The sequence below is a fragment of the Paramormyrops kingsleyae genome, chromosome 11 (assembly GCF_048594095.1).
Source record: "Paramormyrops kingsleyae isolate MSU_618 chromosome 11, PKINGS_0.4, whole genome shotgun sequence".
NCBI classification, from domain to species: Eukaryota; Metazoa; Chordata; class Actinopteri; order Osteoglossiformes; family Mormyridae; genus Paramormyrops; species Paramormyrops kingsleyae.
The window spans coordinates 8,599,906-8,616,119 of NC_132807.1; the positions used below are offsets into that span (position 1 = coordinate 8,599,906).

Consider the following 16,214-nt stretch of genomic DNA (forward strand, 5'->3'; position numbering starts at 1 on the left):
TAACACACTTCAGCACGCGCTTCAGAGTCAAGCTGCTTGTGTATAACAGGAGGAAATGCTTGCCAGCTTTGTGCCACAGTGACCTTAAAATACTTATTGTGAAATTTTAGCTGGTGGTGGTCAGTGATGACCAGCTGCTCTCTCGCTGTCCGTGCTGGAGCAGAGGCGGCCTGTTTGTCCTTCTCAGTCAACCTTATAAATGTGTTTTATCACGGTAAGTTTGGAGCGATTCCCGTGGCCGTCGCAGTGTGGCCTGCGCTCTCCTTATGGACATCTGGCAGCCTGAGACTCGACGTGCAGCAGTCCTGCTCTTCTGCGTTGAGAGGAAAGATGATTTACATGTGGTTCTGAAGGTTGTGTCTGCCCACAGCATGAGCCTATGTTATCAGTGAGGGGAGTCACGTCAGTTTTGAGTCAGAACCTCCAAATATGTGTAGTTATGACAGTTGTGTGAGTTTGTCTTGTTTAAAATGTTCTGTGTGTAACTTCTGCTCTCCTGTTTCTGTTTCTCCTAAGCCATAGTGTACTGCCGGACCTCCGATGGGCCTTTAGGAGCCAGGGAATCCACCCCGAGTACCACGTCTTCAGGGAACCGGTGCCGCAATGAAAAGCGAGGTTCCGTCCAATGGCCCGCGCCGGCATGAGCACCTGAAGGGAGCACTGGCTAACCCTGAGCCCGTAGAAGCCGCGAAGAGCTTTCCAGCCAGTGTGGAGATGGTGACCAAAGTGGGCAGTGAGTTTTCCCCGCTGTGTGCAGAGAGTCGGCCCCGGCCTCTGCGGGAGGTCAACGCGGGAGGGCGGAGAGACTCGGACAGGGGCCTCATCGGGCGCAGGAAGCGCCGGGGTCAGCAGGCGGGGCCCTCGGCCCGGGCCCTGAAGGAGGGACCTCCCACGGACGCCTCCCGCCACCGGTCTGGGCTGCTGGAAGGCCACAGCGAGGATGAGCACATGGCAGAGTCCTCCTTCAGCGATTGTGTGTCCTCACCATCCTCGAGCCTGCGCTTTGGGGATTCCGACACGCTCAGCTCGGAAGAGGAGGTGGAGCCTATGGTGGAGGGGGGTGGGACAGTTGCTGGGGGGGAGGAGTCGCAGCACAGAGGCATTGTAGGTGCTGGGGGCGGGGCATCGGGGGGTGGGCCGCGCTCCTCTCTGGGCCGGACTCGGAGCAGCCGGTTGCACAGGTGGGCACGCCCAGGGCTGGACGCCGTGTTCCCCACAAAGAGGTCCCGGCCGAGCGGCCGGCGCCCCCTCCACCGAAAGCGATTGGCGAAAGTGGGCGTGGCCACAGCCTCGCGGACTCCAAGGCAGAAGGAGCGGCTGCTGCTGCAGCGCAGGCAGCGGGAGGTGATCGCCCGCAGGAAGTACGCCCTGCTGCACAGCAGCAGCAGCTCCACAGAGGAGCTGAGCCGGGATGACTCCTCCGCCACCTCCACCGAGGCTGAGGACGAGCTCTACGTTGATGTCAGCAGCCAGCCCAGCAGCACCGCCATGGCAACAGGTAACGGCACAGCCCTCGTGTGCGCCAGTGACCGCCTCTCCTCTCCCCAAAGCTGGCTCACGCCGATTAAAGGTTAGTGTCAGAGCTGTGAGCTCACGCGTGAGACTGGGGGAGAGAGTCTCCAACACCTGCCTCTCCTCCCACGTAAATGGGTTCTTTGGGCTGCTGCCATGAACTGTAGAGAGGATGGAGTTTCAGTGCCCCATGTCCAGGGGTGCAGTGTGAGGTGCTGAGATGGCTGCTACTCGCACGGTCTTCCTGACCTTGGTTTTGGTGATCAGTTTCACAATGGCGCAATGTTAGGATGCTGTGCCAGTGATTGGAAGGTCGCTGGTTGAAATCCTCATGGTTGGCAGAGAGATTTCACTGTTGAGCTGTTCGGCAGGCCCTGTCTGGCTGACCCTGCTTTCTCAATTGTACCGGACCCGAATAAAAATCTGTAATAATAGATAGAATGTAATTGGAAGACTTGCTTTTGGTGTCCAGCATCATTGGATTGATTTATCAGCATAAAACGTTGGACATTACGGCGTTATGTTCTAATATGTTAATTTCACTATGAAGGTGAGTCATTTTTTATTTGTTTAGCCATTCTGGCATCCATCGGCCTGGAATTTCTTTCATTAGCAGAATCTCCAGCAGCACCCGGAGCTCTCCTTGGAGTAGGATATGCTAGGCACTCATTAATAGAGAAACTCCAGTTTTGGCATAGGTGTTGGAACTACATGGCAAAGAGAAATCTCCCCTGTTGGGTGTACCCGCCAGACAGTCCCGCCCCCATGCCGCCCCCGTTGGGTGTACCCGCCAGACAGTCCCGCCCCCATGCCGCCCCCGTTGGGTGTACCTGCCAGACAGTCCTGCCCCCATGCCGCCCCTGTTGGGTGTACCCGCCAGACAGTCCCGCCCCCATGCCGCCCCCGTTGGGTGTACCCGCCAGACAGTCCCGCCCCCATGCCGCCCCTGTTGGGTGTACCCGCCAGACAGTTCCGCCCCCATGCCGCCCCCGTTGGGTGTACCCGCCAGACAGTCCCGCCCCCATGCCGCCCCCGTTGGGTGTACCCGCCAGACAGTCCCGCCCCCCCATGCCGCCCCCGTTGGGTGTACCCGCCTGACAGTCCCGCCCCCCCATGCCACCCCCGTTGGGTGTACCCGCCAGACAGTCCTGCCCCCCATGCCGCCCCCGTTGGGTGTACCCGCCAGACAGTCCTGCCCCCCATGCCGCCCCCGTTGGGTGTACCCGCCAGACAGTCCTGCCCCCCATGCCGCCCCCGTTGGGTGTACCCGCCTGACAGTCCCGGCCCCCCATGCCGCCCCCGTTGGGTGTACCCGCCAGACAGTCCCGCCCCCCCATGCCACCCCCGTTGGGTGTACCCGCCAGACAGTCCCGCCCCCATGCCACCCCCGTTGGGTGTACCCGCCAGACAGTCCTGCCCCCCATGCCGCCCCCGTTGGGTGTACCCGCCAGACAGTCCTGCCCCCCATGCCGCCCCCATTGGGTGTACCCGCCTGACAGTCCCGGCCCCCTTGCCGCCCCCGTTGGGTGTACCCGCCAGACAGTCCCGGCCCCCCCATGCCACCCCCGTTGGGTGTACCCGCCTGACAGTCCTGCCCCCCATGCCGCCCCCGTTGGGTGTACCCGCCTGACAGTCCTGCCCCCCATGCCGCCCCCGTTGGGTGTACCCGCCTGACAGTCCCGGCCCCCTTGCCGCCCCCGTTGGGTGTACCCGCCAGACAGTCCCGGCCCCCCCATGCCACCCCCGTTGGGTGTACCCGCCTGACAGTCCTGCCCCCCATGCCGCCCCCATTGGGTGTACCCGCCTGACAGTCCCGGCCCCCTTGCCGCCCCCGTTGGGTGTACCCGCCAGACAGTCCCGGCCCCCCCATGCCACCCCCGTTGGGTGTACCCGCCTGACAGTCCTGCCCCCCATGCCGCCCCCGTTGGGTGTACCCGCCTGACAGTCCTGCCCCCCATGCCACCCCCATTGGGTGTACCCGCCAGACAGTCCCGCCCCCCCATGCCACCCCCGTTGGGTGTCCCCCACTCTCTCCTTTAGTTCCAATTGGGTTAAACCAGGTAATGTCTGACAGTATGATGCTATTATGGCTTGCGATAGATTGCCTCTTCCTTTTTTCGTCTGTGTGGAATAATGGATAAATTCAGCTTACGTACTACTGACCACTTCATTTTTATCAAAGGATTTCCAAATATTGTTCCTTTAGGCTTCAGGGTGCAAACCATCCTTGTTTTTGGGAGCCTTTCCATATATTTCTGTCTAATGAAATCTCTTGATTTGCTGGAGCAGAGCTGGCTGTACTGTAGCGAGGCCCCTTGAAGTGTAAACGGCTGTCTTAGGAGCACATGCTTGTATCCATACCTGCTGCATACATTTGATTTATGACTGTGTTCCAGGTGTGTCTGCCTGCTGTTCCCTCTTTAATTCTCGGAAATTATTGCTGCTTCCTGCTCCTGGGTTCTGCTGGGTGTCGCTCCCCTTAGGGCAGCCGGGGGCCATATTGCTTGTACTTGCTTTGTGGAGGAAAAAGTTGGCGAGAAGGTTAGAGGCAAGCGCGGGATCGCCATCCTGTCACCCACACACATGCTTTGCATTCCATGCTTGTTCTGGAAGGTTCCGGCTCTCACGAGAGCCGTGTCAGACTCCTCTGCCCCTGCTTGTTCAATGTGAGCTCCCTGTACGCCTGGGGCTCAAGCTGCTTTTCAGAAGCTTGCTAGTCTGGCTCGGGGATATTCTGTAGCCTGTGAATGCATCACACACTTGCTGTTTTGCTCTCCCTCGCCCCGCCGCTCGTCTTTGAAATGGGGACGTTAACAACAGTGACGGTGTTGCTGACGCGCACTGAGGAGAGGAGCTTTACTAGTTCACTAGCCGCCTCTCCGCTGCTGGGGGGTGGAGTGGCCACGTCTGTCAGCTAACAACGGGTCTCTTGCTCTCACTTCCTCCATGGCAGGAGCCACACGTTACGCCCTCACAGGCCGCTTTGCGATCAATTGATAACTTATCACTGCGTAAGTTAGACTGTAAATGTGGGAGTCCCCGCTGGGGCTGGCAGCCCGGGGCTCTCCGATATGAGTCAGCAGCTGAGACAGCGCCATCTGCGCACTGATCTCTGCCCTTGCCAGGGTGTTGCGTTCTGCTGGCATCACCCATGCAGAGCCGGGGTCTGTTTCTCTGGGCAAGGGTGAGTTTACACAGGTCTGTTTGGACTGACATGCACACAGCCACATGTTGCAATCTGGACCAAGCCACAACCAAATGAAATGCACCCGTCTGTTTATACCAGCGGCTTCATCCTGCTGTCCATGACCTCAGCAATTGCAGGGGGTCTGCAGAAATGTCCATGGAGAAAAAAAAATATGGACAATGAACCCCCCAGGTCTTAGCTCTTAGTTGCATATGTAATCGCACCTTTGAGGAAGGTTGAAACCCCCTGTTATAGACCAATCTGGGTATTTCTGAAGCTTTTTTGCTAGACCAGAGCATCCCATCCACCTCAGCCTGTAGCCACGCCGGTTGACTGCAGCTTTAGCAGTGCTGGACGGGGTGTGGGACCAGTCAGACTAACCAGCTTTCAGCTACCGCTCAGTGCTGACATCACTGTGTGGGTCCAGGAGCTTCTGTGGGCGCAGGCTGATGTGAGGTGTGTAGGCCCAAGCCCTGGTGGTAGTAAATTCACCGTGTCATGCTTTCAGCTGGGGGGTCCCGTGGCGCGTCTTTCTGTAGGGATGATGCTTGTTTACCTGTGGAGCTTGCAGAGCCGTATGGCCTCACACGACAGTGATGTGCAAAACGACTCGGCCTGCAGGGGGCGGCAAGCTGAAACGGCCACGCTTGCTGGCAGTCACACGCTCTGCTCTTCCTGCGATCTGCGCACATGGTGGAAACCCAGCCACTTCACGTGCTGTTTGCTTATATTAACGTGCTGGATTTGCGTGGTTCTGCTCCTCTCTGCCCGACAGCATGGCCGAAGCTCTCAGCTGTGGGCCGGGTCGGGCTTATCGGGTCATATCTGCAATGCTCGCCATAAGGACTCAGGCCGCCTGACCCGTTTACCGCTCGGACCCCCTCGTAGGGCTCCGTCACCGTGCCAACACGCTTCAGTACCCCCCTGAACAGAGCGAGAGTGCCATTTAATAAACAGGGTAATGCTGAGTGGGCGCAATCAACTGTGTGTGTGTGTGTGTGTGTGTGTGTGTGTGTGTGTGTTAGGGCTGGGAAACTCCTTTTAAAAAGGCATTCAAATTTTAACAACATAACACATTTATCATTTTGAAGGAATCTGAATATTTCATTATAAAGTCATGCTACAAACCCAGGCCATCATGGCACAGTAGGCTGATTGTGGGCGAGTGACTGAGATGAGGAAACCTGCACCATTAGCGTGCTACTGTCTATAGTCAGGAAAATCACCAGGAGGCCATAATATATAACAACTCGTGTTTATTGATTTGGCTGTCCACAGGACAGAAACAACAGCCGCAACAACGCAAAGGCGTGTAATTTGTAGCATGAAATTACAATATCAAGCGATCGACATTGCACAGCTTACACAGACTTGCATGCAAAATGTAACTTAAAACATAAACATTCGGCCTCCGTGCAGTAAAATGCTGCCTCTGGTTTAGGCTGCATCTAACTAGGCTTGGATAGTATTTAATTTTTCTTATCATGCTGTCCATACATAATACTGCAGTATATGGTATTTTGGTGGTATTTTCTGATATTGAGGGGGGGAGGGGGGTACAATGATAAAAAAATTGCTGATGAAATCCAAACAGTTTCCTGACTGGTTTTTGGGAGTCACTGTATCACTGCATTCTTCTGATACATGCATAATTTCTCTGGTTTCCTTGCCGGCTAATGAATTAATTTAATAAAGTCTGGTCTCATATTCTATGTTAAGCAACAAGGCCCAATAGGATATAAATGAGGAAATGAGTGTTTCATGACTAATAGTAGCCTACAGAAAACTTCAAAAAATTGAATGTGGATTTTTGCCATTGAATATACCAAAACTTTTAGAATTTGAATTTTGTTTGAATAACAAAGTTTGACCTCCCAGGCATAGTGTTTGTGTGCATGCGTGTGTGTTTGCGTGCATGCGCGTGTGTTTGCGTGCATGCGCATTGTGGAAATGAGGCAGAAAATGCCTTCAGACGTGTGTAGTGAGCGACTGCTGCAGCTCTGAACACTCCTGAGTAGAGCCACAGTGGCTTATTGCTGTTGTCCTCATTGCAGTTCAGCGTCTTCATAAACCGACAGCCTCTGCTTTGATGCAGCTGTGGCTCCACACTGACGCTCATGTGAAATTTAGGTCCTTTGGACGAGGATGTGGTGGTGATCGAGGCGACGACAGCGCCCCCTATACCTGCCAGCGAGGAGATCAACGTCACGTCCACCGACAGCGAGGTGGAGATCGTCACCGTCGGCGATGCGTTCAGGTTAGTGTTGAGCTCAACGCACCGTTACATTTATTGACATATAAATTTATACAAGTGAGGCAGATAATGTCCTTTTAACTGTATCTGTATCTGGTCCACTGAAGTTTATAAAGGCACCTTTTAATGTGTATTTAAATGTACAATGACTGCGTGAGGAAGCTTGCCGGTAAGGGGCGTTCCAGCGAGGCTTCAGGACGCCCCGGCTGCCCTCCATGCCGCTCTCAGCGTTCAGTCGTGGGCCTGACAGGAAGCCACTGTGCCCCGCATTCCAGAGCCCTCTCTGCCGTTGCTATGGCTACGGTCTCTGGGGCCAGGCCGGGGCCTGTCTGCTGATGGGCTCATTCATCTGTGTTCCAGGCGGAGGTGCACTGATCTCTCATTCTGAAGGTGCCCCTCTTGGGATCTCCGAATGGCCTCCCTTTGCATGTTCTGATTTATTTTTTTAATAGCTATGGAGCAGCTGGTCACCCTCCCTGGACTTGAACTGGGAGTCTGGTAGCCCTATGTTCACCAGGCAGACTGGTATTAGCTTAGGTGGCCTGATTCCCTCTGGCCTGGGATGCTGGCTATAGGCTGGTGACCTACTTACAATTAGGTGTCAGTTCTCATGCTACTCTGGTAAATTATCACTTGCAGTAGGCCCACATATTACACTTATTACATGTCGCATTATATATGCCGTGTGTATGAATATGTTGAATGCAGGGACCCTCAAACAGCAGGTATATTTAAAAGGCTGCCTGGCTGTGGGCAGCCATTTTTAATGCACATTGTATGTAGCATGACCTTGCATGAAGCCATGGCTTCACTGTACTTTGTGCTGAAGAAATGAGTGTAACTACATGCGTTTTTCCTGTTCCCTTTTTGATAAAGACCCGAGAGGAATTAAAAAAAGAAAAGAAAAAAAAAAGATTGCAACGTTGCATGCATGGCCCCCTGCGTGCCAGCGGGCTGTTTATCCAGGTACTGAATGTAGCCTCAGAGCAGGTGGCGTACTGGGGGCCCCAATTCATCCCACTGAGGTCCCCTGCAGGCCGGCCATGAGGGCCTCCCTCCCCAGCACTGCTTGCCATGGTTCACCATGGCCTGACAGATGGAGAAGCGAGCGCGGAGCTGTGTGCCGTCCGGGGGCCTTGTGTAGCCCCCTCCCGCCTGTCAGCTTCGCCTGGAGACCTGCGGTCAGCGTCCGCTGTCCCATGCGCAAGTTTGACAGTGTCGTTCAGATAGATTACAGCCCCTTATTCACTGAGGTTCTATTGGCACCTGGCTCCCTGTCTGATGTTCACTGAAGGTTCTGGTTTGATTCTTCCAGCCCAAACCTCTTAACGCTTGACCCTCATCACTCAGCCTGTATTTTCACCCATTGTATTCCAGTAACTGTTTATTTAAGAGGGTGTTTCACCATTTTCCAGAGCTATGCTTTTGTCCCACAGCGTATGTATTTATAGGGACTGTAATTATTGTGCAACCTTGAATGTAGGTTAGTGGCAGATACTGGCTTTACCCTCAAACGATAAGATGTTTTTTGCAAACCTAACTGCGATCTTTTAAATATCCATCCAATTAGATGACGTTTTTCTATCCACAAGTGCTAAATAACAACTTCTGGATATTTTTGGAAGTTTAGGCAGTTAGGCTTATTTTATCTCTTGCTGTTTAGCTCACAAAATATCTCGAGTTAAAAATAGTATGAAATCTATTGGTGAGGCTGCAACCGCCTCGTTTACACCTGAAGATGAGCCTTGAGGTTCCAAAACTTGTATATTTTTTTTCCCAACACCGAGTTGGAGAGAAAGCAGTGATTGTTTGTTTGCCCCCCCCCCCCCACACACACAGTGCCACTGTGTTTCTGAATGTAGCAGAACATGCTGCCCTGATTTAGACCTCGGGCTGTGCTAATCGTTGTTGACTCCTGCATCCTCCCACAGTTAATTAAACTGAAACATTCTGATATTTCACACTTTTTATAAGTGTAGTGGGTTTTCTTTGTATTGGGGGCAAACCCAGTTTTTCTGTATTTTGGAGGGAATTCACTTCTATAAGTAGTACGAACAGATAAGCGCTAATTGGGGATCAAGCTGGCGAGCAGGTTCTAAAGAACTCCAACAGATGCCTAGTCTGTCAGGAAAGAGGCTGGTGCCCATGCTCACAATGATACGGTGGTCTAATGGCAGCACTCAGATTTCTTACTCTGATGTAGAAGTGATTGCCTATTTCCAAGAGCAGCTGGGCATTTGGAATACATGTGCTGGGGAAGTCCCCCTAGTGGCCGGGGTATGCTGCTGCAGTCAGTCCTTTCCGTCCACGGTGTCCCGTGTGACAGCCTTGTGGCTATGCAGTGGCCCCCATTGCCTGTTCTTGCTTCAGCGCGTTGGGCCATGAATCTCCAGTGTGTGCTTTAGAACGCAGCCCAGATGACTCTGACCCCTCGGGGGGTGGGGAGGGGGGGTCAGGAAGTCAACGGGACGAGCACTGACAAATTACAGTTGAAGGAGCCTTTGTGTGATTGAGAGGAGCAGGCGGGGGCAGCCGTGCTCTGCACATGTGAGCGCGCGTGTCTCCCCAGGCCCTGGCGTGTCCCCCCCAGCGCCAGCTGCTATTGCACCGGGCCTAACTTCTGCTGTAAGCAGCCGCCCCCCGGTGTCATCGCGGGAGTGGGCCGGTGCACCAGGTTCACCTGCCAGGGATTCACCGCCGCTCCCTGGCCCCTCACCCCTTGTGATTTCAGAGCAAAGTATGCTTTTGATCTTAGATATTTTGACTCCTCGAGCCTTTTCTTCATCCTGCCACTGAAGATCTATCCGCTAGTCTGCTGGCACACATTGGCAGGCGGTTGCGACCTCATGCATTATGCATATTTCATTATACAGGCTGGATGTGAGCTACTTCAGGTAATTAATTAAATTGCACAATTTATGTCGCCGCCCCCTGCTGGCCAGGCTATGCCTGTACCCGACTCTATTCCCCCCCCCCCCCCCTTTTTGCTTGTGGTTGCCACAGTGCAGTGTCCCTGGGTCCCTTTTGTGTACCACTCTCGTATGGTGAGACTCCATAAACATAAGCCCTACCAAGGCCCCCTGCCCCCACACACACGTGCCCCCCTCCCCCATGCCTTTCACATGGACTCCGTATAGCTGGAAAATCTTGTCTTTGCCAAACATTCCCAGCTGCCTGCCGCAGTTGGGGAGACGTGTTTATCATGTTCCTCGCTTGCAACCCCCCCCCCCCTCCACCACACGCTCAGTTAATTCAAAATAATCCCAAGCTTGCTTCTGGGCAATTAGGGTTCTCCCCAGCGTTGGTACCCCCACACTGGCGCTGCTCTGGGAGGCTGCTGTGGGCCAATTAAGCCGTCCTGCAGCATCACTGTGGCGGCCATGGCCCGGACCTCTTAGCCCTGGAGACAGGAGTCGGGCTTCTCGTTCCTCGCAACCACAACAGCATCACTGTGGCAGAGAGACTTTCACCAGCTCCTGACACCTTCACATACCTGTCCTGCCAGCTGAGCCCCCTGTCTTTCTATTGGCCATATCTCAGTCCTCTGTGCCAAACCTATCCACCAATAGGGAAGCTGAATGGGACTATGTGGTGACTGACTGGTAACCCCGACAAACAGAGGGTTGGAGACCCACAGCCCCATCCCTTTTCTAACCTGTGGGTGGAGCCTGGCACTTGAGGAGCTTCCTGATTGGCTGTGGATCACTGGCTTGTGTGTGTGCCCATGTGTGCTGGTTTTGCAGTGCTCAGCCCAGGGAAGAAGCTCGGCACTGGGCCAGCACACTCACTGTCTGCTGGTGGCAGAAAGCAGGGATGCAGTGAGGGCTGCTATTTCAGCGATGAAGGGGGGAGGGGGGCTTTACATGCACTCAGGTGGTTTATCTGAAAGACCCCCCCCCCCAATGCAGGTCAGGCTGCTGCCTGCCTCCATCTGCCAGAATCCTTGTGTCGAAATCCAAACGAGACTTTGAAAATGACCCCCCCCCCCGCCCAATTCCACTGAACGACCCCGTGAGATTCACCTCACCTGCCTCCCCCACCCGTTCTGCCCCCGCTACCAACCACACCCGCTCTTAATCGTTTTGTTATGGTGTGTTAATGATGCAATCTGTGGTTAAGGGAGTAGGCCGCAGCACTGGGAGAGTGTTAGTGTCTCACGGCCCCCAGCTGGGATACGACTCTGTGGGAACAGCATGGATACTGTGACCACCCAAGGGGTGGGGTGATGGCTGGGAATATGCCATGACATGGGGACCAAGCGTTGTTAAACAGACCGATATTTCTGTAGCCATGAGAGGGCAGTGGCCAATGGGAAGATACCAGCCAGCGTGTGCCAGGGAGCTTAGGACCCAGGGGAGATAGGTGCTGCCACTGTGTGCGGGTGGGAGGGGCTCGCGGCTGCATGACTGTTGTGGCCGCTGCTCATGTTTACATTCCAGCGGCTCCCAACTATGTTTTCCTGTCATTTTTATGTTAAGAAATACTGATGACTTAGAGGGAGATTTCTGTTTTTCTGACCTTTATGTGTAGTAAATGTTTACGGTGAGTGAATCCTTTGAAATAATTGCCAACATTTCCCGCCGGGTGTGAAGTGTGTCTTGCCCCTCCCCCTATCTGTGGGACATTAATGGGGGTATCGTGTGTGTGTGTGTGTGCGCACGCCGGCCCCCTCTCCATGCAGCCTGCCAAGCCGTTAATGATCTTTTAATTATACCATATTCTGCCTACCCACCCACCCCCCGCCCATAGGGGCCGCTTTAACACGCAGAGTCATCTGTGTGAAAAGACCTGCTGCTGTCCTTCATAATCTTCTGCTTCGCATCCTTTTCTCTGGATACAAGATTAAGTCCTTTCCTTTGTGCTCTTGGATGCCTCATCAGACCTTTCAGGCATGTGTCTGTGGGACTGTTTGAAAGCTAAGCCCTGCTTCATGGGGGGCCTGTGCAGTACATCTCCATAATGCCAAATGAGGTAATATGATGGTTGTGTGTGTCCTTAAGTGTGTGTGTTTGAGGCTAAACTGAGCCTGTGACTTCAGTATTAAGTATAGTATTACTGGAACTTAAACCCCGAAAAAAAAAACTCATCTTTGTCAATCTTTTATGGTCTTTTTATTATCACAGCTTATAACTATTGTTTTGTAGCTGTGTCCAGTCTGAACATTTTCGTTGCTTTTTGGGTTTGATGTTCTCATGCTGCCTCACTCACTGCCCTGCCCTCCGGCTACATCTGTCTGTGCTGCTTCCCAGATGCGTCCCCCTTACAATGACGCTTTGGATCCCGTCTTGGGAATCCCAGGCTGCTACTGGCTGAATCGCTGTTGTCCGGGTGGGGGCCTGTGGAGAAGCTCCGATCGCTTTAGTGTGGGCGGGTCTGTTTCTGATCGGTGTCTCCGTGTGTGCTGTGTGTCGACAGGCCTCGCTCCGGGGGGGGCAGCAGCAGGATGACCTGGGGGCCCAGCTGCTCCCAGATGCGTCCCCAGGAGCAGCGCGGACGCCACCGCGTCTCCACCGTCATCCAGCCTCTCCGCCAGAGCGCCGGCGAGGTGGTGGACCTCACAGTGGACGAGGACGGTGAGGCCGAGGGTGGGGTCTACCCCAACCGGGCCAGGGGGCCGTACCGGACAGGGCAGTGTGTGTGTGTGTGTGTGTGTGTGTGTGTGTGTGATGATGCTTGTTTACCTGTGGAGCTTGCAGAGCCGTATGGCCTCACACGACAGTGATGTGCAAAACGACTCGGCCTGCAGGGGGCGGCAAGCTGAAACGGCCACGCTTGCTGGCAGTCACACGCTCTGCTCTTCCTGTGATCTGCGCACATGGTGGAAACCCAGCCACTTCACGTGCTGTTTGCTTATATTAACGTGCTGGATTTGCGTGGTTCTGCTCCTCTCTGCCCGACAGCATGGCCGAAGCTCTCAGCTGTGGGCCGGGTCGGGCTTATCGGGTCATATCCGCAATGCTCGCCATAAGGGCTCAGGCCGCCTGACCCGTTTACCGCTCGGACCCCCTCGTAGGGCTCCGTCACTGTGCCAACACGCTTCAGTACCCCCCTGAACAGAGCGAGAGTGCCATTTAATAAACAGGGTAATGCTGAGTGGGCGCAATCAACTGTGTGTGTGTGTGTGTGTGTGTGTGTGTGTGTGTGTGTGTGTGTGTGTGTGTGGGGGGGGGGGGGGGGGTCCTACAAAAGGCCAAGCAGGCACTTCTGCTGGGAGAATGGGGGGGGGGGGGGGCTGGTCCGGATGGGTGATTCGATGTGCCAAATTAGCAGTTCTGTAAATGGAAATTGGTTTTATAATGTGAAGAAAAGAATGAATTTACTGTCATGGTGTAAAAGGAAAATGAACTCGTACCGTTGTAATTGGAAGCTAAGTGCTTTCTGAAATGTCAAGCTTTCATATTTAACGTTTCCAGGATTACATTTTTTTTATAATATGTATTTCCTTTAATGAGCATTCTTTTCAACCTTAAGTGTTTTCAGAAGCAAATTTCTGTCTCTTTTTGTAATCTAAATAAAATGACTGCAAGTCTAAACAGCATCTGTTGAATGTGCAGGTACGTTGTAAGTCTTGGTGACATTCACTGATTAATTGCAATTAATTTCAGAGGGTGCGGCTTGTGGCTCCAACCTCTTCGCCTTCTTCTGTCCCCTCAGACCTCTCTGTAGTGCCAACTACCCCCAGCAGTGGCCACGCCCAGCTTGTTGGCTCGTCCTCTTCCTCCTCCTCCTCCTCATCCTCTAGCCACGTGTCTACCTCAGAGCCCCCCCGGGAAGCCCCAGGGCCTTCCACCAGGCCTGGCCCTGCTCCGGACAGCACAGAGGGCAGCGCCGCTGGGGGTAGGACTACGGCACCCTCACATCCTCAGTGTACCTGCCAATTAGTGGCTAATGAAGGGAGGGGGCGTAAGAGGAATGTTTCCCCAGTGCTGACCCTCCCCTCCCCAACCATGTTTGTTGCCCCTTAAAGATGCTGCCAGGCGTGGCTCCTCAGGGCTGATGGGCGATGGTGTGGCGATGCCCCGCCTTCCTTCCTGCTGCCCCCAGCACTCCCCCTGCGCCGGCCCCTCCACCGGGCACCTCCCTCTCAGCCATGCCCACTCCAGCTGCATGCAGGCCCCGCCCACCCAACAGCTGGCGCCCCAGCATGGCCACGGCCAGCACTTTCACCACCACCACCACCATCACCACGGAGCGCCTGCCCCTCCCTCGGCACCACAGCTCCCCTTCCCCGAGCCCGGCTGCCCCCTGGAGAGGTCGTCTGCAGGGCCCCCACCCTGCATTGGGGTCTCCAGCACCAGTGGCCAGTACCATGATCAGGTGAGCATTGGAAGGGAACCTAGGATGATACCCATAGACATCAGGCCGCATATTATAGTGGGGGGGGGGCTGCCGATGATTGGGTAATGATCCATCCATCCCTTATCATTGAACCCCAACCCTGGTGGACATTCACAGCCTGGCGGGGAGGGGGCTGTCCCTAAAAGCATGGCATGACCCTCCAGAGGGTGACACTTGAAGCCAAAATTTAGCCCGTCATGTTATTAAAAACTAGTCCTGACCTTGGTTTCTGTTCTCTGCCACATTTCCTGTATTGCAGCCAAACAGTGCAGCCCGGCCTTCTCTTTAGTCACTGGTACCTGCCTGGCCTGTGGCCCCCGCCAAGGCATCTCAGCAGTGTTACTCCAGAAAAATAGCCAGCTATCAAACTAGGAAAATCGTGTTTTGGATAAACAAAAGCAAGTAAATTTATAATGAAATGGCTTCAGTCTTGTCTTTCAGCAGCATTTTCTCTAATTTATGCTTATTTATCATGTGGCTTGTTGGTTATAATTAGCTTTTATTGCCTTTTTCTGTTTCCTGGTCTGAAACTGTGTGATGCAGGTGTTTTGTTGCAACAGATGGTAAGAAACCGAAACAATAGAGAAGACAAAGGAAATCCTCCGTCGTGAGCCGTGTAGCGCTGTTAGTGTGCAGCCGGTCGGTCCATGCCAGAACGACTCAAACCAGCACTGCTGTGTTAGTGGTTAAACAGACCCAGTACAGCCGAGATGACAAATAATGAATATTTGATGCAAATCACTATGGTGGATTTTTCTGGAAGGTGCTTTCACAGCAGAACAATGCCGCTGGAGAATATTCCCCCCGTCCTAATTATGGAAACTGCTCGGTTGATTTATACATGTGAGGCTGGGTTGTTAAATTCCAAATGAAGGCCATTAGGGGTGGGGGGGGGGCATCATTCTCCACTCCCAAGTGACTGGGGGTGCATCTTCTGAACTTTACAAGTCAGCTTGGGTGGCAATTGGGGTTGCTGGCATAGGATGCGCCGTCGGGCAGGATTACATGTAGCTGGCATATGGGGGTGACATTGAGTAGGATCTGCCATGGCTAGTGTAGGTGCGGTGCCGTCGGCCAGGATTCCCCACTGCACGTGACCGTGGGCCTCTAACCCCTCTGCCCCCCACCCCCGCAGACCCTGCCAGTGGACCTCAGCAGCGGCAGCTCCATGAGGACTAGCGGTGTGACCTCTGCCACCGGCTTCCACACTGCCTCTGCCTTTGATCCCTGCTGCCCCGGCTCGTCGGCCCGGCCCCCCCTCTACGCCTCTCAGCCCGCTCCAGGGCCCAGCCAGCCGGGCGCCGCTGACTGCTTCGGGTCAGCCATGCCAGCCCCACCCCCCGCCCCTCCCCAGCTGTCCTCCTGCAGGCACTATATGCACCCTACCTGTGAGTATGCAGCCGTCAAATTCCCGTGTGGGTGGGGCTGGAACACGGCATGAACATTTAACCAATAGTGACTTGCAGTCCATTTTCCATTAAAGCCTTTCTATGGAAACGTCCACCACAGTTCACAGGTAAACTACATGGACTGAAGTGTTGGGACACATCTCTTAATCACTGAGTTCAGGTGTTACATTGACCATGTAAAGTAACAGCAGGGTCGCCAAATGTTAAGGCGTATAGTATATAAAAGTCGCCAGCACTCTGACTCAATAACTGCAGAGTTCCAAACTTCCTCTGGCATTAACTCCAGCACAAAAATGCCGGGAGCTTCATGGAATGGGCTTCTATGGCCGAGCAGCTGCATGCAAGCCTCACTTCACTAAGCGCAAAGCTAAGCATCAGATGCAGTGGTGTAAAGCACGCCGCCACTGCACTCTGGAGCAGTGGAAACGTGTTCTGTGGAGTGACGAATCACGCTTCTCTGTCTGGCAGTCTGATGGACGAGTCTGGGTTTGGCGGATGCCAGGAGAACGTTACC

The 16,214-nt window shown here is 54.1% G+C and overlaps 1 protein-coding gene across 2 annotated transcripts in view; it reads left to right on the plus strand.

Moving 5' to 3' along the window:
• rnf111 (ring finger protein 111) overlaps positions 1-16,214 on the plus strand; it is a 34,946-nt gene that overhangs the window by 12,336 nt on the left and 6,396 nt on the right. For both annotated transcript variants that reach the window (XM_023814038.2, XM_023814037.2), the window contains exons 2-7: positions 517-1,498; positions 6,830-6,956; positions 12,369-12,526; positions 13,608-13,790; positions 13,921-14,270; positions 15,427-15,679. In XM_023814038.2, coding sequence (XP_023669806.2) covers positions 604-1,498; positions 6,830-6,956; positions 12,369-12,526; positions 13,608-13,790; positions 13,921-14,270; positions 15,427-15,679 — 1,966 coding nt within the window. In that variant the 5' untranslated portion in view covers positions 517-603. The remainder of the gene's footprint in view (positions 1-516; positions 1,499-6,829; positions 6,957-12,368; positions 12,527-13,607; positions 13,791-13,920; positions 14,271-15,426; positions 15,680-16,214) is intronic.